General features: G+C 37.6%; 2 protein-coding genes and 1 long non-coding RNA gene across 4 annotated transcripts in view; 2 read left to right on the top strand and 1 right to left on the bottom strand.

Moving 5' to 3' along the window:
• zgc:195212 (DUF4554 domain-containing protein) overlaps positions 1–3472 on the bottom strand; it is a 29308-nt gene extending 25836 nt beyond the window's left edge. The window contains exon 1 of one of the 2 annotated variants that reach the window (XM_046849843.1): positions 3132–3472. The gene's annotated coding sequence lies outside the window, so the exon portion shown is untranslated. The remainder of the gene's footprint in view (positions 1–3131) is intronic. The other variant, XM_046849847.1, reaches the window with a different exon arrangement.
• LOC124386179 lies at positions 3211–6793 on the top strand. The gene is made up of 4 exons (XR_006925867.1): positions 3211–3316; positions 5017–5127; positions 6137–6363; positions 6497–6793. It is a non-coding gene; the product is annotated as an uncharacterized LOC124386179 (long non-coding RNA).
• A 475-nt stretch (positions 6794–7268) lies between these two features.
• On the top strand, positions 7269–19624 carry slc30a9 (solute carrier family 30 member 9). The gene is made up of 19 exons (XM_046849830.1): positions 7269–7414; positions 9707–9852; positions 10078–10275; positions 10368–10415; positions 10503–10602; positions 10740–10832; positions 10921–11003; positions 11223–11281; positions 11676–11743; positions 12177–12279; positions 12797–12852; positions 12962–13097; positions 13183–13222; positions 13307–13378; positions 13537–13644; positions 16691–16856; positions 16939–17068; positions 17148–17261; positions 19190–19624. Exons 2-19 carry the CDS (start codon positions 9744–9746, stop codon positions 19232–19234), a joined length of 1728 nt encoding a protein of 575 aa, XP_046705786.1. The 5' UTR covers positions 7269–7414; positions 9707–9743; the 3' UTR covers positions 19235–19624.
• Positions 19625–20765: the final 1141 nt, after the last annotated feature.

The following is a 20765-nucleotide window of genomic DNA, read 5'->3' as shown; positions in this document are numbered from 1 at the left end:
GGGCCTGTTTGAGCCGAAATTCTGAACGGATCCGGAATTCCGGGACCATATAGTCGCGACCCACTCCGAACCCCCTACGAGTGGCCACTGAAACTAATGAACTTTACACAGGCTTTAACGAAAGACAGTGACTGATCCCGGAATTCCGGGATCAGTCACTGTCTTTCGTTAAAGCCTGTGTAAAGTTCATTAGTTTCAGTGTAGACTTATATATATGCGGCTTATAGACAGGTGCGTCTTATTTATGTTCAAAATAAAAATCTTTGTCAAATTCAGTGGGTGCGGCTTAAATTTGGGTGCGTTTAATAGTCCAGAAATTACGATACATCATTCCCTAATTATATGGTAAATAGTCTGGGAGACATTGATTTTTTTTGTTGAAATGTAATATTTCTGTTGATAAAATTCCTTTTAAATTGGCCGGTTTTCACAGACAAGCCCTGCTAGCATGGAAATTAGATTAGATTAGATTAGATTCAACTTTACTGTAATTACACATGTACAAGGCAACGAAATGCAGTTTGGGTCTAACCAGAGTGCAATATCAGCACGTGCAGGATATATAGTGTTACATGATTTACATAAGTTAAATAGAATGGTAATATAGGACTATAAACAGTAATTTACAGATGTATATGTACTATGAATATAATATACAGATTAATATATATGTACTCTAAATATAATATACAAATGAATATATATATATATATATATATATATATATATATATATATATATGTACTACTTCTTCTTCCTCCGGCTGCTCCCATTAGGGGTCGCCACAGCGGATCATCCATCTCCGTACCACCCTGTCCTCTACATCTGCCTCTTTCACACCAACTACCTTCTCACCAATACATCTGCACATCTCCCTTATTCTTAAAGTTCAGGCATTTTCTCACCTTCCAAAATCTTGTTATACAATCTGGCTAAAAACTCCACTGCATCTCTCCTAAACATCTCCATGGTTCTACCGATATGTCATCTGGTCCAACCGACTTTCGACTCTTCATCCTCTTAATCGCTGCTCTCACTTCCTCCTTACTAATCCTATCCACTTCCTGCTTCACCATCTTCACATCATTCAACCTTCTCTCCCTCTTATTTTCCTCGTTCATCAGCTGCTCAAAATACTCCCTCCACCTTCTCAACACACTCTCCTCACTAGTCAACACATTTCCATCTCCATCCTTTATTGCTCTAACTTGCAACACATCCTTCCCAGCTCGGTCCCTCTGCCTGGCCGATCGGTATAAATCCTTTTCTCCTTCCTTAGTGTTCATCCTATCATACAGCTTCTCATATGCCTTTTTCTTGCCTTTCGCCACATCCCTCTTCACCTGCTGCCGCATCTCCTTGTACTCCCGCCTACTTTTCTCATCACTCTGTCAATCCCACTTCTGTTTTGCCAACCTCTTTCTCCTTATGCTCTCCTGCACATCCTCATTCCACCACCACGTCTACTTGTCTTGCTTTCTATTTCCAGATGTCACACCAAGTACTTTTCTAGCTGCCTCCCTCATCACTTCTGCAGTAGTTTCCCAATCATCCAGCACCTCTTCACCACCACCGAGCCCCTGTCTGACCTCTTTCCTGAACCTCACACTACACTCTTCCTCCTTCAGTTTCCACCATCTTATTCTTCTTTCAGTCCTTACTCTCCTCCTCTTCTTCTTCACCTCCAAATCCATCCTACAGACCACCATCTGATGCTGTCTAGCTACACTGTCCCCTGCCAAAACCTTACAGTCGCCAATCTCCTTCAGGTTGCATCTCCTGCATAGAACATAGTCCACCTGTGTGCACCTTCCTCCACTCTTATACGTCACCCTATGATCCTCCTTCTTCTTAAAATAAAAGTGTTTACCACTGCCATTTCCATCCTTTTAGCAAAATCTACCACCATCTGCCCTTCCACATTCCTCTCCTTTAGGCCATACCTACCTATAACCTCCTTATCACCTCTGTTCCCTTCACCTACATGCCCATTAAAGTCTGCCCCAATCACCAATTGTTCATTTCTAGGTACACCATCTACCACTTCATCTAATTCACTCCAGAATCTTTCCTTCTCCTCCATCTCACAGCCAACTTGTGGAGCATAGGCACTGATGACATTTATCATCATCCCTTCAACTTCCAGTTTCACGATCATCACCCTATCAGAAACTCTCTTCACCTCCACTACACTCTTACTGTACTCTTCCTTCAGAATCACCCCTACACCATTTCTCTTTCCATCCACACCATGATAAAACAGTTTAAACCCACCTCCAATGTTCCTGGCCTTACTCTCTTTCCACTTGGTCTTCTGAACAAACAACATATCTACCTTTTCTCCTCTCCATCATATCAGCTACCTCTCTCCCTTTACCAGTCATAGTGCCAACATTTAAAGTACCAATCCGAACTTCCACTCTCCTGCACTTCTCCTTTCCCTGCCGTCTCTGTAGACGTCTTCCTCCTCTCCTTCTCCTCCTTCGGCCAACAGTAGCCCAATTTCCACCGGTACCCTGTCGGCTAACGATACCTGTGGCGGTCGTTGGTAACCCGGGCCTCGACCGATCCGGAATGAAATTCTTAATCGTGACCCGCATATTTGATATTCGGCACGCAAAAAAACTGGGCCTGGGGTCCAGCGATTGATGGTGAGTTAGCTGGATTATCTGTAACCTAGGTGTTACTGAATATATAGGTGTTTACTATCACTCTCGCTTAAACCAACTAAATAACATTATTAGTGTTGTGAAGCTGTCCTCTAAAAGAATATCACATTCAAATACTCCAATCACATGCAAATGCACAATTAAACAAATATAAAAGTAGTTAAACAAAAACTTTATTTTGGTATGAGAGAAAAAAAAAAAAACCTTAGAGCTCAAAAGAACAAAAAATATTGTCAAAAGATTATATACTGAATAAAAGCATCAGAAACAGTTTTGTGCTGAACCCAAATGGATAAAATTACAGCTAGTTGCTGTAATACTCGTATTTGAATCCACCTTGCAAGTGTGTAAAATGTCCTTGACCAAGCGCTTGGATTTCGTTGGGGCCCAAAATACAGTGGTAAACTTACAGGCAATTAGGAATGACTGGTGAATTTAGCAATGAAAAGTCGGTTTACTCACTCAGTTCTCCACTCTGCTACGGTGAAAAAGGTTTTGGTCGGTCTTTCAGCAGGATCCAGAATCCAGTCAGACGCTGATGAAAAGTCACGCGTCTCCCGCCAGAAAATGGCTACTCACTCCAAGCTCGGGAAGGTCAGCCTCCTCTAACTTTTAAACACGTGGAGCTGTCCCGGTTCGACAAAGAGGTCAGTAAATGCTTTCGGGGCGGTTTGACACAACTCAGTCCCGAAATTAAAATAATTGTGGAGAAAGCTTTCAGTCTTTTTGTTCCCGCCGGCAGAAAAAGTCCAAAAAACGGAAAAGAAACCGGAAAACTCTCTCTCAATCTCTTGCGCCAACCGTGCTCTTTTACCAAACCATATCCGGTGCCCCCACATTCTGATCTCTGTCCATTCTAATTGGCTGATTAACAACACACCATAACTAAATAGAACACCTCATTGGTTATCATGGGAATGACTCAATTTACATGCAATATTCAAATTCTTACGTACGTACAAAGTGATATTGAAACATATCCAAAAAAAAAAAATATATATATATATATATATATATATATATATATATATATATATATATATATATATATATATATATATATATATATATATATATATATATATATATATATATATATATATATATATATATATATATATATATATAAATACTAATAAAATAAAAACATACAAGAACAATGAAATAGCAATGTATACCAATGTTCACTGGGTTACACATATGTTTTACGCAGGCTGCCCTTCCTAACGCAACCCCCCCCCATTTATCCGGGCTTGGGACCGGCACTAAGAGTGCACTGGCTTGTGCCTCCCTAATGGCTGGGTTTATAGTTTTGTTCTTATGTTAGGGCTAATTCACACCTACTCTTCTTTGTATTGCTACTCACTATTAACTTATTACCATTGTATGTACAGGTAGTTGTCAACCTACGACCTATGCAACTTATGACCATTCGACTTTACGACCACAATCGCTAGCCGTGGCGTACATTATTTTTTTACCAGCTTCGGGCATAATTTCACAGTACTGTACATATAGCCTACTCTACTTATGACCAAATCGTGTTACGACTGTTGTACACCACGGCTACGACAGTGCGTACCAGCTTCCGGCATCATTTCACATTACTGTACATATAGCCTACTCTACTTACGACCAAATGTTACGACCGGTCTGTCGGTCCCAATCGTGGTAATAGGCATCTGTAAATCATGCTCATAATACATATATACTCATCTGTATATTATTGTTCACCTGTAAATCATGTTCATAGTACATATATATCCATCTGTATATTATTGTTCATAGTACATATATATTCATCTGTATATTCATAGTACATATACATCTGTAAATTACTGTTTGATACCATTTAATTTAACTTGTGTAAATCATGTAACACTATATATCCTGCACTTGCTGTTATTGCACTCTGGTTAGACTCAAACTGCATTTCGTTGCCTTGTACTTGTACATGTGTAATGACAATAAAGTTGAATCTAATCCAATCTAATCTAATCGAATCTAATCGAATCTAAACTAAACTAATCTAATATTAATGAATACCTCAAATGTGTTATGATATAGTTGTTACCTAATGTTTTATTTGTTTATTTTTTTAATGTATTAAGCAAATGAAGAGACTTTAGAGAAATACTTGGACAAGGTGCTCCAGTACAATGAAGAGAAAATGAGGTCAGCCCTGCGATCCCTTCTGGAAAACACCCTTAAGGAATTCCTGAAAAGAAAACCGGCAGACTTTATATATCTCGAACTGCGCTCAAATACTACTCAGCTATTCTGTGACTCTCCTTCATGTATGCATTTTTTCTTTTTTCTGCTTTTTATTTGAATGGTGTGGGTGTAGTCCAGTGAGACGTTCCAGTCGGCCATGTCAGTGATCATGAGCTGTGTGAACAGTATTGTGATCGGCAGTAGCAATGCAGCATTTCGCTCTGCTTGTCTAAAGAGCATGAAGGTATTTCACGAGACCATCCCTTTAGACTGGGCGTGGTCAGTTTCATTATGTACACTATATTGTCAAAAGTTTGTGGACACCTAGTCATAAGTAGGGTATGTGCTTTTTGAACATCGCATTCCACATTTAGTGCCAATTTGCTCTTATAATTCCTGCCTCTCTTATGGGAAGATGTTCCACTGGGCTTTGGAGAGTGCCTGTGGACATTTGTGTTCATCAGCCACAAGGGTGTTAGTAAAGCCAGGTACTGATGTAGGGTGAGGAGGCCTGGGGTGCAGTCAGTGAGATCAGAGCTCTATAGCAGTCCAATCAAGACCTTCCTCTTCAAACCATGTAACCCTTATTACAGGGTCATCGCCATGCTGAGTGTCATGTGCTTCCAAGTTCTAATGAATGTAAAATTTTATTATCCCGCCTCCAAAGATATAATATACCCTGGTTTGTTCAACTCAATGGGCATCTGATTCATTTGTGTTTTTCAGTATCCTTTTCTAGTGAAAGTTTTTGTCCCACAGTAGTGAATGTCGAGATTTTGCATGGACCAATTCACATTTATAACTCAGTAAATCAGGACATGGTTTACACGGCAAACTAGAATTAAGAGCATTTCTATTCTTTTGTCGAAAATGTAATTTAATTTATTTAAGGTAAACACTAATGTTTATTTCAAATATTTCACAGGGAATATTTTGTTACATAAATGTTTTGAGAGATAATTTGGTAATGGAGTGCTTCTAATTGCATGAATATAATAAGAAAGATGTTGTTTAATTTGACGTTTTAAATGAACGTGAAATGTTTATTTGTATTTTTTTTAAGTGACAAAACAGCAGTAGTGGCAGTTTTCTCACTTGGACCATCCTACATACATTATTTAAACTAAAGCTCATAAGATCTTCATAAAAAAAATATATTCTATCAAGAATGTGGTGACTTTGCTTTATTACATATTGTATCCAACTGTTTATCAACTGTCCTCTTTCACCACTGCTTATTACTTTTATTTCAGGACTGCCTGGTAAGAGAGCTCACAGAGATAAAGAGCAGTCACCATTAATCTCTAAGAGACAGTGTCCAGACACCACTGCAGGAGATTCAAAAGCCTCTACGAGCGGATTGTGGGAAAATCTGCCAAGTCCAATGACGGCCATGTTTTGTGAAGGACCGGGTGAAGAAATGTGTTTAGAGGCAACTTCATCCGGCCTTCCATGTAATACTGAAAAGAAAAATCAAGAGGTAATGTAGAAATTAGGATTAGGATGTTTGGTTTATTTTAATTGCATTGTTGCTTAACTTTTATTTTATAAGCATTGTATTGTGCACTGAAAATGTTCTGTATCAGCAAATCCATCTTTTGCTTTATGTTTAGGTTGAGAGGGAATGGCTTCATGATCTTAAAAATCTGACTGAGTGGGATTAAAGCAAGGAGTTCAGAAGAGCTACCAGTTGCATTTTATATTCATGTAATACACTGTTCAACATGTTTACTGTGTTCCTTCAGAATATAATAGTATGACCCTCGCCACTGAAGAACAAGGAATTAATGATTCAAGTATTAGATGTAGATTCAGTCTTTACCACAAGATGGCGCCAACACACCAGCACCTACTGTATGTTTTGTATGGCGTGACTCTGAACTGTTCTTTCTTGTTTTTTATTATTTTATGTTTACAATAAACGACTATAAATGATAATATATCTTTGACTTTGGAAAATAAAAAAATATATTATTTGTCATTTAAATTGTGTGATAGTAATGGAGCGATGCTAATCTAAACCAAAGATTTAATACAATGAAAGTATTATTTCATAAGCTTTATGCAATGTGAAGCAAAAAAAAAGTTAATGGTGTTATTTGTATTATAGTAAAATAGCTTGAAGAGGATTGTTTGTATGATGAATAAGCTATGAAAATGAATATTGTAAATCAGGAAGCTTGTAAAAATAGTATAAGAGCCAATAAGCGTTTAGATAAAATCTGATATACGATGCTAAATTAATTTGTATTATTTTATTATAGTTTTAAGGCCTTTTTGTTTGTTTTTATTTTCCTGGTTTGGAAATGTTTTTTACGCATGCGCAGCTCTAATCACGCCCACCTCCCCCCGTCGCGACTTCTAATTACCCACAGTCTCGCGAGAGCACGCGTAGACGTGACGTCACATGCTCCTGGACCGGGTTCATGGCGTGAGCCGGATGACAGTGAGCGCGCTGTAAGGGAACTCTTATCCGACCGCCACACGGAGTATGGACTAGGATATGTGCAGAGGCAGACTGCTGCATAAAGGTACATCCTGAAAACATGACACCCCGGTTATTCTCTAATGAATAGCTGTGCGAATGTGTGTGTGTATATATGTGTGTTTTGTTAGCCGACTACATAGCTAACGTTACCGGTCAAAGTTGATATGATGACTCCACGACTGTAGCATCACAACCGACTAGACCAGACTAATACACTATATATATATATATATATATATATATATATATATATATATATATATAAAACATTTATTTAATTCCAGACTGTTTAATTTCAGGCCCTGTTTCAGTAAAAATCTGTCCGGATTATATTTGGACGTTTGGGACGGTTATTTGCTACTTGCTGGATATGTTGTTGTTGTTGTTGTTGTTGTTGTTGTTGTTTGCCACTAGACCGGTTTTGACCCACATACCGAGTCTGTCGCTTTCTGGTCTCTCCCACACTGTAGGTTCTTCTATAACTATTTACATTCTTTAGGTGTTATTGACCTGTTGGTTCGCTTTAGAAAAGCAATTTCTAGTAATCCATGAACTATGATGAGAGTTTTGGATTGTAATTAATATAAACAGTTCTCTATAATGACTTTGTACTGCAATTTGCATGACAAGTGCTGCATTTTAGTTTCCATCACTGAACAGTAAACCTCAAAAATAATCAAACTATAACGAATAATCATTAAGTGTCACCCAGATGAGGATGAGTTCCCTCATGAGTCTCGTTTCCATCAAGGTTTCTTCTTCATATCATCTCAGGGATGTTTTTTCCTTGCCACAGTCGCCACTGGGTCACTCATTAGAGATCTTTTAAGTAAAATATTTATAGAGAATTAACATACATTCCAATTTCATAACCTCTTTCTCTGTAAAATTGCTTTAGTACAACGGCCATTGTTAAAAGCGCTTTACAAATAAAACGGAGTTGAATTGTAGTCTGTTTTCTCTGGTCAAGCTGTAAAGATGGTTACTACTGGTTCTATTTTGCAGCTACAGATTGTTGTTTCTTCCAGAAGTTTCTGTTGAAGCCCAGTTACCCATCACACACTAACAAGTACATGACTGTACAGTCTGTAAACTGAAACCTCAAGTCTTAGCACATTTTACTTTTATTGTGTCCTAAAATGAACTGAGGAAGTATGAACTTACTGGTCAAGACATTGGACTTTCTACCAGAAGGTCAAGAGTTTAAGTCCCAGCACAAACATGCTGCTTCTGGGCCCCTGAGTAAGACCCTGAACCCTCACCTGTGCCATCATTTACCTGTGATAAAACGTGTAACTGATAATCATAAGTGTAAATCAGGGCATGTGCTGAATGATGTAAATGTATTTGAGAAAATGAGATTATATTATTTGATTTACACTTAATTTAAATAGAAGTACCATTTTTAACTTTTTACTTTGTAGTTCAAATGTGTATAAAGTATATTGCAATATGGACAGTTTTTCAATGGTTTTTTTTTTTTTTTTTTTGCAAGTTTTGTTGTAATAAATTAGTTGCATATTTATTTATACATTTTGTGAGTGATTTCTTGGGGACTGGTACATTTATATAATTAATAAGAGATATATGTTACAAATATATGTTACAGATCATATGGTACAAATGTCTTGGGTTCTGTTTCATTAATTACTTTTTCAAAGGGCTCATTCTTTCAAATGAAATGGCAGAAGTTAATTAGTTTATTATGTTTGCAGTGCATTACAGTGATTTAGCTGTTGTCAAAAGGAACAGGAATATTTAGGGTTCGGTATCTTGGAATAAACTGTTTTTCTACATGCTTAAAACATTCTAAATCTGTCTTTCTTGTATAAAACCTTTGGTTTTGGGGCATATACATGAGTCTGTTATTAAATATTATAGTAATAAGCATGTAGAGAATAATATACTTTGCCATCATGTTTACATTATCAGGGTTTCAAGTAAAGAGGCTTTTATTATCATTTCTACTAAACACAGTGGTACACGGTAAAAACGAGACAACGTTCCTCCAGAACCCTGGTGCTACACTACACAACATAGAGCTATAACACATAACATAAAGCTACATAACATAAAGCTACATAAAGTGCATCGAGTGCAACCTAGTGCAAACAGTACATACAGACAACAGTACAGACAGACAACACAAGACAGTGTGGGACCATACAAATAACACAAGATCCAGTAAACCTACTGTATACTCTGAATATACAGTAATATACAGGTTTTTAAATGTGTGTAGTCATTGCAACATTTTGACCAGTAAATTGCTGCTGCCCTTTTTGCAAAAAGTCATGATGCATTGCATCTTTGTGCTTTTGTACATTTCCGGCAGGTTCCAGCAGTGTTCGTCCGGACTTGTCACAGAGAGGATGTTCCGCTGCCTGGCACCTCGGCCATGGCAGACTTTGTGCAGAATTTACCTGCAACAGCGAGCTCACCTGTCTCAACTTCCTCCCCGAGTATCAAGGCCATGTTCTGGTAAACCACTCGGATTCTGTATCATTTAAACTACACACTACATTAAACTACAGAGTATTCCAGAAATTTCCAGACATAGGTGGAATGGAACATTTTTATTCAAACTTTATTTGCAAAGAATACTTTTGCATGATTGCCATTCGAGGGAAGAAAAAAATGTGGGATAACTTTTGGAAAATTCAGTTCAGGTTTGATTGTGTGACATTTAGTGCTGTTTATATGCAGGCTGGCAAATCGGATGTAAAGGCTGCAGCTTGTGGTTTCGCTTTCCTGACCCTAGAGGAGTTTCTATAGCCTGGGCACAGGTTCAGTACTTTTCTACTGCTGGCAGCAGTAAAGACGGACCACCAGCAGAATCAGGCCAAAATGGCACAAAACCCACTGATGAAGTGCTCACTGCTCAGTCCCCCAAAGAGCCGACTGGTAACTGTAATATTTGTTAGTTTACATTTCTAACATGAAGCAATAAAATTCATTCTTCATGCACTTTCTTGATTATTTTTTATTTTTTGCAGGATCCAAACCTCTGAACCTGCCAAATGCAGAAAGCATTCAAGTAAAAGGTAAAGCAGAAATTGTGACTCTACTGTAATTTACTATTTATTATTGTGGATTGCAGCATATAATTCTGTTCCTCCTGATGTGTTCAGTGCGGGCAGTGCTAAAGAAGCGGGAATATGGTACCAAATACACTCAGAACAATTTCATCACTGCAGTGAGGGCAATGAATGAGTTCTGCCTCAAACCCAGGTAAATGAGCTCATACGTCTGCCTCAATACAGACATCAGAGAAGAATCTCGCTTTACTTTGGAACATCATCCATCATCTCAGCCTTGTTTAATTTGGAAGATGCTAATACCATATGCTTTTTGATTGATGATTTCAGTGACCTAGAGCAACTGAGGAAGATTCGTAGACGGAGTCCTCATGATGACACGGAGGCATTCACAGTCTTTTTACGTTCAGACGTGGAGGCCAAGTATTTACTTTATAATTTCTAATTCATATTTTTTTTTCTTCACATTGTGTAGTGATTAATTTCTTCTTGGTTGTTTTGTGGGTTGTAGGGCTCTGGATGTTTGGGGCAGTATGGAGGCCCTTGCTCGAGAGAGGAATCTGAGGAAAGAGGTGGAGCGACAGTTCCAAGAAAGTATGTGCTCTCTATAATTTATAATTGCAAAGTGAATCTTTTTATTTTTGGTGTTTTATTATTCAGAGCTACAGCATTTTTAACCCCTAAAGGCATCCTGTATTTTGTGTTTGCTTGCAATGCAGTATGTTGTGAAATTAAAGCAAAGCTTTCAGATTGATTTTGGCATTTGGTCTAAGATTTAGTTTTCTCTTCTGTTCTGTTTCTTCATATCCTTAGATATATTCCGCAATCAGCAGTTGTTAAAAGAGTACGAGGATTTCCGTGGAAACACAAAGGTGAGTATTTATGTCTCGGCTATTTGCCAGATAAAATTCTTTCATGAAGAATCGGCTTTAACAGCTGTGGTAAAAGAAGGAAATTGCTGCAGCCAGACAGAAGATGTAACAATAATATAGTTGATAAAAGAATAAACAGTTACTTTTGAGTGCTGAATTTTTATTGGTTCATTCTTTTAAAGAGAAAGTGGAAAGAATGTTTTCTTTTAGTGTTTCTCCACCATCTCTAATATTTCTCACATGACCAACATAATAGACACGTGTGACCTGCCTAATTGAACTACATAAATAGGGGCACTACTCCCACCATTATCACATTTCTGTACCTTATTGTTTAAGTGCATTCATAATTCAATGATTTGTTTGGTTCAGCATGCAAAAACTCTTTTCACAGCCTCGATCAAGCAATAGAGCTACTTTCCTCCAGGGGCCAGGAAAGGTTGTGATGGTAGCCCTATGCATGTAAGTCTCCAAATATGCTCAAGTCCTTCAATAACTTTATAGAGAGCTATGAAGATAGCATGTGCAGTTAATACTGAAAAGTCAGTAGTGTTCTGTAAAGGGCATTCAGGCTCCTTAATTAGGGCAATTTGGGTTCAGCTGACCGGATTTAACCAGACAGAAGTGACTATATATGTAATCTGTATTAGATTAAAGCGATTGAGTAAAACATGTGCACATGAGCGATTTACATGAAACATTTATCAGGCCTTTATGGAGTGCATCTGTGTGGTTGCTCCAAACAGCCTGTATTTCTCCATAAATAACCTAATTAGTAGTAAATCATTCCTAAAGTTATATGTGATGTCTTTAAGTCATCGTTGTCAATGCAGATAGATGAAAGGAATGTGATTGTGTTTTGAGATGTTTCTTTTTTTTTTTTTTTGCTTCTCAGAAACGGACTGAATTTTATTTTCAAACTTCTGGCGTGGATTCATACTGGATCAGCCAGCATGTTCTCAGAGGCCATCCATTCCCTGGCCGATACCTGTAACCAGGTTATACACTCTCTTTGATTTTTAATTGATGTGTTAAAGTAAAATAAGGGTGCAAGCAGCTTTAGATTATATTAGGAATATCTGTGATAAAGAAAAAAAAAAGACCGATAAAATGAAGGTCTGTGCATCTGCAAGTATCTGGCGATACGATACGATGATACAAAGGTTGCGATTCTGTAAGCAAGGCGATATATTGGGATGTTTCTTAATTTAGGAAAATGATATCATTTTAAGGAAAGCTATCATTTAAGACACAGTACCATATGCAAACCATAGCAGAAAAATAAATAAATTACACAATGGTAAAAGTAGTAGAAATTGCTGAATTTTGTAACACTCTTCCATTGTTCTTGTTGATTTTGTTTGCATGTGTTAATCTTTTTTGCACTATTATATGCTAGGGACTCCGTGATTGTCATTTATTATCATGCATTCCATAGCGTGGTGGGCATCTCTGAGGGTTTTTTTCTAAAACGATTTAATTAAATTTAATGTATTTATTTATTTTTAAATGTAGGCTCTTCTTGCACTGGGAATCAGTCAGTCTGTGCGTAACCCTGACGCTGGCCACCCGTGAGTATAAGTACTTACACACAAAGGATTTCAGTCTGAAGACTCCACAGCCGATGTGTAAGTAGTCCGATATGAAACAGGTGTTTCCTTATTTTCTTTTGTTTTAAAGGTACGGCTTTTCCAACATGCCCTACATCGTTTCCCTCATCAGCGGTGTGGGCATTTTCATGATGGGTGCTGGCCTGTCTTGGTACCACGGTATTATTGGACTTATGCACCCTCACCCAATAGAATCGCTACTCTGGGTTAGTGAGTGTTCATTCAACATGCAAATAATTGTAACATTATCTTTATTAATATTCATATAAGTAATATCTGTTTGTGTTGCAGGCATACTGTATTTTAGCAGGATCTTTAGTTTCAGAAGGAGGTGATCGCTCTTTGAAATTCTCCTTTAAATTTGAATATATAGGTAATATTAAACATAGCTAAGTTCTTATGTTTTGTCAAACAGCAACACTCCTGGTGGCCATTAATGAAATCAGGAAGAGTGCCCAGAAGCATGGATTCTCGTTCTATGAATATGGTATGATATTTTATTTAAATAGTTCAATTATTGGTTGCCAGATTTAGTTTTAAACTTCTCTTTGATTATTATGTGTATTTAGTTTTTGCATTTATGTCAGGTTGTTTCCTGTTAAAGGCTTTTATGTACATTATGGCGTTGTTGTATGTGCGTTTCAGTAATGCAGAGTCGAGACCCCAGTACCAATGTGGTTTTGCTGGAGGATGCTGCAGCTGTTCTGGGTGTGGTGATTGCTGCAGGCTGTATGGGTTTAACCTCCCTCACGGGTAAATGCACACATAATGAACCCATTTCCATGCACATTTTCTTCTGAGTGTTTCTTGACAATAATCGCTCAGTTGCATTCGTTATACAGTAACATTTTTTTGCATGTATTGTAATGCTGGGTCTAATTTATAACAGGAATGTACTTAATTAGTTAATTGTTTGCAATGCAGATGTTTTTGAATTCATTATGACACCGGTCTGTGGGTCAATTGGTACCGGGCTGCAAAGAAAGAATACATAACTTACATTATTTCCATTTTATTTATTATCTGATTCTGAACGATGTTTTATTTTGGAAAATTACCAGATTCTCTCCCCCACATCTGTATATGACTCACTCTTGATGCATGTCGAGATGCTTCCCTCAGTCACATGTCTTACCTCCATCCGCTACCTTTTTTAAGGGGCTCCGGCCGCTAACACATAATACATTACCGCTAAATTGAAACCCCCAAGCTAGCAAAATGAACAAAAAAAAACAACACAGTGGATTCACGTTTATTATTATTATATTTAGAAAATACCAGTTTTTATGCCGGCCGTATCGTTTTATTTTGTTGTATTTATCTGCCACACCTTAAAGTCCGGTCCGTGAAAATATTGTCTGACATTAATCCGGTCTGTGGCGCAGAACAGGTTGGGGACCACTGCTTTAAGGTATAGTGATGATAGGTATCGAATATTAGTATATTAGTGTTTATACCAGCTATGACTTCATAATAATATCATATAAAATAATAAACTAACTACCTGATTTTATTTAAATGCAGTAAAATGCAACAAAAACTGATATTAAACGTTGTATTATTTTTTATTATTATATTTTATATATTTTTTTTTATATAAAAAAAATATATAATCATTGACAATGTAGAATAAGACAAACACGAGCACATCGTTTCGTTAGAGAAAATAATGCAAAATGATGCTTATTATGCCACATCACAGCACCTGAAATTATTCTTCAACAGCAAGTTTCAAGAGTGTTTTATTCCTGTTATAATGCAGGGATTTGCTTGGATAACATTTTTTCTTATTTACTAATACAGGACACATCAAATCATTTTATTTAATGTTGTGGAATGCCATCGAAGCAAGTTAGGTGGTGTTATCACTTATGTTATAGCAGCTACAATATATTGTTCCCTCTCCAGCATTTTTATTCTCTCTTAAGCCAAACAGTTAGACAAAGAATACAGCTTATCATGATACTAAAAATCTGGAAACTGCAAATCCCCAGAAGACTGGTGACTCTGACTCTTTAAAATGGTATAAAGTCTTTAGACTACAGAATCATTTTATTAATATTAAATAAATATCTCTTCAGAGAAACCTTAAACATATCAACCAAAACACAAAACATCTGCAGTTTGGTTTAGAGCAAGCACTACTGTCAGGGTTGCTGTTATAGAAAATTAATCAACTTTTTTACCAATCAGACATTAGAATTTAACCTCACCTTAGTGTTATATGTATTAATACCTGAAGTTACTGCTGCAGCTTTTTCTGAGTTTTGAAATACTATTAATTAATTGTGTTGGAATTGAGAGTGCAACTTTGACTGTGAGAATTGCCGGTTATTAATGTACACTGGCGATCAAAATTAGAGAACAATTTATAAACAATTGAACAATTCTGAAATAATGTCATCTTCACTGCTCAACAGTTGAAGGAGTTTATGTCCTGTCTATACCATGCTACCAGAACACATTTTCCACAAAATAACTAAGGCATTAAAAAAAAAAACATTATTTTCCAGAAAACACACTGATCAAAATTAGGGAACAACCCCTATTTAACTGGCAGCCAACCTTCCAGTTTCACTGACTCTGCAAGATGGTGGGCTGTTCTAAAGTGACTAAGAGCCTCCAGCAGCAGGTTGTCCAGATTTAGGCCAAAGGGATGACCCTATCAGCCATAGCAAGACAAGTTGGTCGTTCCAAATCTGTGATTTTAAGAATATTGAATCTTTACAACATCACAAACTCATTCAAGTCCGCCAAGAAGGCTGGTCATCCATGGAAGACAAATACAAGAGAGGACAGGATACTGTGGAGGATCTCAATGGGCAATCGTTTACACACTGCAGCTGGAATTGCTCACCAGTTCAGCGCTGAACAGGGTAAGGATCTGTCTCGTCATACAGTGTTGCGACGTTTAAGAGCATTTGGACTGAAAGCCCACTCTGCAGTGACCAAACCTCTCATTAGCAGAAAGAAGGACAGAGGAGAACTGGTCCAAAGTTCACTTGAGTGATAAAAGCAGTTCTCCAAACTGGAGAAAGACTGAACCCAAAATGTGTAAAGAAGTCAGTGAAAAGTGGAGGAGGAAGTATCATGGTTTGGGGCATGTTTTCTGCAGCAGGAGTTGGGGCTTTTATACAGCTACATGGCAGAGTAAATGCAAATGTTTATCAGAACCTTCTTCAACAACATATGGTTCATCACCCAATCAGCCTGCAGTGTTCATGCAGGACAACGCTCCATGTCGCACAACAAAACGGGTAAAGCAGTTCCTTGAAACTGAAAACATTGAAATAATGACATGGCCCACCCAGAGTCCTGATCTCAACTCAATAGAGAACCTCTGGAAAATCCTTGGTGACAAAGTTATGGCCAAGAAACCCACTGCAGTCCCCGAACCGTGGAGGAGACTGGAAGAAGAGTGGACCAAAATCACACCAGAGCAGTGTGAGAGACTAGTGCTGTCCTGTGGCCACAGATGTGCTGAAGTCATTCAGAGCAGAGGCCTGTACACTTCCTACTAATTGCTGACTGTTGTAACCTTCAGAAAATTTTGTTGTAATCTTTTTCCATGCTACAGTCATTGTTGTCTAATTTTGATCAGTGTGTTTTCTGCAAAATAATGGTTTTTTTTTTAAATGCCTTAGTTATTTTGTGGAAAATGTGTTCTGGTAGCATGGTATAGATAGGACAAAAACTCCTTCAACTGTTGAGCAGTGAAGATGAAATAATTTCAGGATTGTTCAATTGTTTATAAATTGTTCTCTAATTTTGATCGCCAGTGTACATTCTCTGTTTTTAGGTAACCCTTATTATGATAGTGTGGGTTCCCTCAGTGTGGGCACTTTGCTGGGAACCGTCTCGGCATTCCTTATCTACACCAATACACAGGCTCTATTGGGTCGGTCCATTCAGGCCGAGCATGTGCAGAAGCTCACAGAGTTTTTGGAGAACGACCCTGCTGTCAGGTAAATTTTTTTTAAGATCTGTGTAAATCTTTGAAAGTATGACTGGATAATGAATGCATACACAATTGTCTTGTGTCCTCAGAGCCATTCATGATGTAAAAGCCACCGATATTGGACTGAGTAAAGTGCGCTTTAAGGCTGAGGTGGACTTTGATGGACGGGTGGTTACACGGTCCTATTTGGAAAAGCAGGACATTGATCAGATGCTTAATGTACGTACAGAACAACCACACTGTGGACTTGTGTAGTGTCGTATATCTTGTGTAACAAAAACTTGTTTACCGGTTGTAGGAAATTCAGCAGGTAAAGACTCCTGAAGAGTTGGAAGTCTATATGCTGAAACATGGGGAGAACATCATCGACACCCTGGGAGCAGAGGTGGACCGTCTGGAGAAAGAGCTCAAGGTACATCAGTCTTAAAAACCTTTTTGTTTGTTTCTTTCAAAGTGGTTTCTTGTTAGGATTTTTTTTTTTTTTTTTTTTTACAAATATACAGTAATCCCTCATTTTGAATTCAATTGAAATATATATACTGCAATAAACAGGGGATTACTGTGTATAAGTATATATATCATATATACACTGATCAGGCATAACATTATGACCACCTGCCTAATATTGTGTTGGTCCCACTTTTACTGCAAAACAGTCCTGACCTGTGGAGCATTAACAGCATTAACTTCTCCAGCAATTTGAGCTACAGGAGCTCGTCTGTTGGATCCGACCACATGGGCCAGCCTTCACTCCCCATGTGCATCATTCCTTCCTTAGACCACTTTTGTTAGATACTGACTACCCACAGGAGCTGCAGTTTTGCAGATGCTCTGACCCAGTTGTCTTGCCATCACAACTCGCTCAAATCTTTACGCTCGCCCATTTTTCCTGCTTCTTACACATCAACTTTAAAAACAAAATATTCACTTGCTGCCTAATAAATCCCACCCCCTAACAGGTGCCATGGTGAAGAGATAATCAGTGTTATTCACTTCACCTGTCAGTGGTCAATGTTATGCCTGATTGGTGTATATTCTAAATTTACAAAATATTTTCCCCTCTCTCTCTCTCAGCCTACCATTAGAGTGGTTTGTTTTGGACCACCATTTCCCTCTGTTTACAGACATTATATCTGCGGACAATGTGTCCTCTCACATATGCAAACTGACTCTGTACTGTCAGTATAGTTTAGTGCTTCTCACACACACACACACACACACAGGCCGAGCAAGCCACTTTGACGTTTCGCCTCTTCAAATAAACTAGAAAAATCCCCCTTTTCATAATATATCAAGTGAATCTGGTATACCATATTTTTCGGACCATAAGCCGCTACTTTTTTCCCACGTTTTGAACCTGCGGCTTAAACAATGAAGCGGCTAATTTATGAATTTTTCATTATGCTTATGCATTAAGCATTTTTTTAATGCTTTTTTTCCGGTTTCACAAACTTCAAGCCAAAAAACTGAACCACATAACATTAGACCAATGAAATTTTCGAACGGAAACGAAAAAACACACCTCACCTGTGTTCTGAGCTGCACGGCATCGGGAGAAAAACTTCCACTGGTGTTGATTTTTAAACGCACACAAGACAGTGAACAATGACTTTCTTGGTAGGCTACTGTTTAGATACAAGCCGTTGTAACGTGTTGAGTCTGGGTGAAGGGAGAGCTCGCTAACTCCAGTTACAAATGAAATCATATAAGCACAGACAGGTTTCCAAAACTCGTGCTTTTTTATTTTTCTTGGCAACAGCGTTACGGGTTAGTCAAGGAAACTTAGAAATGAGCATCAGAAAATAATGAGCACATAATCCTCAGTTTCACACGCACACACACGCATACCGGAAGAATGCAGTGACGTGCTGTTCCCAAAATGCCGCTCTGCTCTTAAAGGAGCCACAACATATTTCACCCATTACACCGTGTAACAGACACTGTCTTTCGGTCAAGCCTGTGTAAAGTTCATTAGTTGTGGCTTATACACAAGGTGCGGCTTATTTATGTTAAAAATACAAATATTTGTAAAATTCTGTTATATAAGGGTGCGCTTTATAGTCCGGAAATTACGGTAATGTTACATAATGTTTGACAAATTGGGAAAATCGATGTCAAAGTATATAGATAATGTTATTGTTATTGATCAATAGTTATATCTCATGAGAAATGTACTTTTTCTTTTGTTTGAGGTTTTACTGATAAAAAAAGTCCATGCATAATGGGAATCTAATGTGAATTTAAAATTAGTGTATTTGCATATTTGCTTTTTAGTGTTTTTTCTCATTCTTATTTCTTTTTCTATTCTATTTCAATTTGTATTTATTTTTGTTAAACCAGCAACGCAATCCAGAAGTGCGGCACGTGGATCTGGAGATCCTGTAATGCTGTAAGGGAAGTGCAGCATCTGTGTGGCAGAGAAGTCGTCGGCCAAGTTGAAGAAGGTTTAGGTGGTTGTGCAGCTCTACTGAACCAGCTCTGAACCACCATCCACAAAGTCTTACTTTTCATCATTACCACGTCATTGCAGCGCTTCCTCAATCCACACGTCTGATACTCCTGTCAACTGATCATGCAAGAAGGTGTTCCATTAAGTCCGGAAGAGTTCATAGACCTAGTAAGCTTACATTTATGAAGTCAACTCGTGTTTTAATGACGTAATGCTGACGTAGGAACTTTCTTCTTTTAAGTTAAAACTATGAGCTGCTTCTTCAACAGCACTCAGAGGTAATAAGTATCCAAAATAAAGAGGTAAAGCAGGTTTTCAGTTTTAAAGTCTGTGTCTGATGATTCTCCTTTGTAAACAAACTCCTTTCAATAGAGCAGGTACTGTCCAACATTTGTTTTCTCTTATTTCATGTGTTTTTAATCCCTGTACAAGAGAGTGCAGAGCGCAGGGATGAGTAGTGTTATGAGTAGTAGTAGGGGATTAGTTGGAAAAATAAGTTTTGGGGAAATACTTTAGGTTTTTTGGAAGATTATAATACAGATTATATCGTAATAAATAGAATATATATATTTTCCCCTTAATCTATGAGTAATTGAAGATACTTAATTGTATATCATCTCTGTTCGATTCAGGTTCATGTCAAGATTTTGAACTCTTACAGTTATTCACGGAAACAAAAACTATTCGAGTTTATTTAATGGCGAATGTGAGGGTGCAGAAGTAACAGTACATCCACAGTAAAAGTATGAGAGCTAATATAAGTTGAAATTCTTTCCTCATCCTTTGCCATTCTTCCTGAAGATAACATTCAATTCAGTAACGGCTGACATTTTCCTACATGCTACTTTACAACAAACCGCCACATAACAAAAGTTCATCAAGTTGAATAGCAACACAGGACTTCTTTAAGGATTGACAGGAATATGTTTGATTCCATCTTTTCTTTTTATGACACTGATGGGGGAAAATGCCCGATACAGTACGAGTGCCGTGTTTACTTTGACTATTTTCTTTATTGCTGTATAGGATACATTTTTCTCTCCAGCTACATCCTCATCCTTTGCTAACAACACTAGCACATAGTTAACACAGTATCGGTTTGTTTAAAAAATGAAGAAGCACGGATTGGTGAGAAAAGTGATGAAAGATAAGGTTCTGAGCTGATAATAAACAAAACGAAGGTTGTGGGTTTAAATCCCACAGCTGTAAAAGCTGAGAGTCTGGATAAAATTTTGCATTTGCAAAAGAAATACATATTAATGTACGAATACACCATCGTTCATTATGTACTATTAATACAGAGGTCTTCAAGAAGTCTTTTAATTTAGCATATATGTGATTACCACAGACTACATGTTTCTGTGTTGTAAGAAATAAACAGAAAACCATTTCCTCAAAAGTTCAAATGGAAGTCTAATAGCTGTTTTTTTGTTTGTTTGGGTTTTTTGGTCAAAATATATTTACTAT

The sequence above is a fragment of the Silurus meridionalis genome, chromosome 5 (assembly GCF_014805685.1).
Source record: "Silurus meridionalis isolate SWU-2019-XX chromosome 5, ASM1480568v1, whole genome shotgun sequence".
Taxonomy (NCBI): Eukaryota; Metazoa; Chordata; class Actinopteri; order Siluriformes; family Siluridae; genus Silurus; species Silurus meridionalis.
This window is presented reverse-complemented; position numbering and strand designations above follow the sequence as displayed.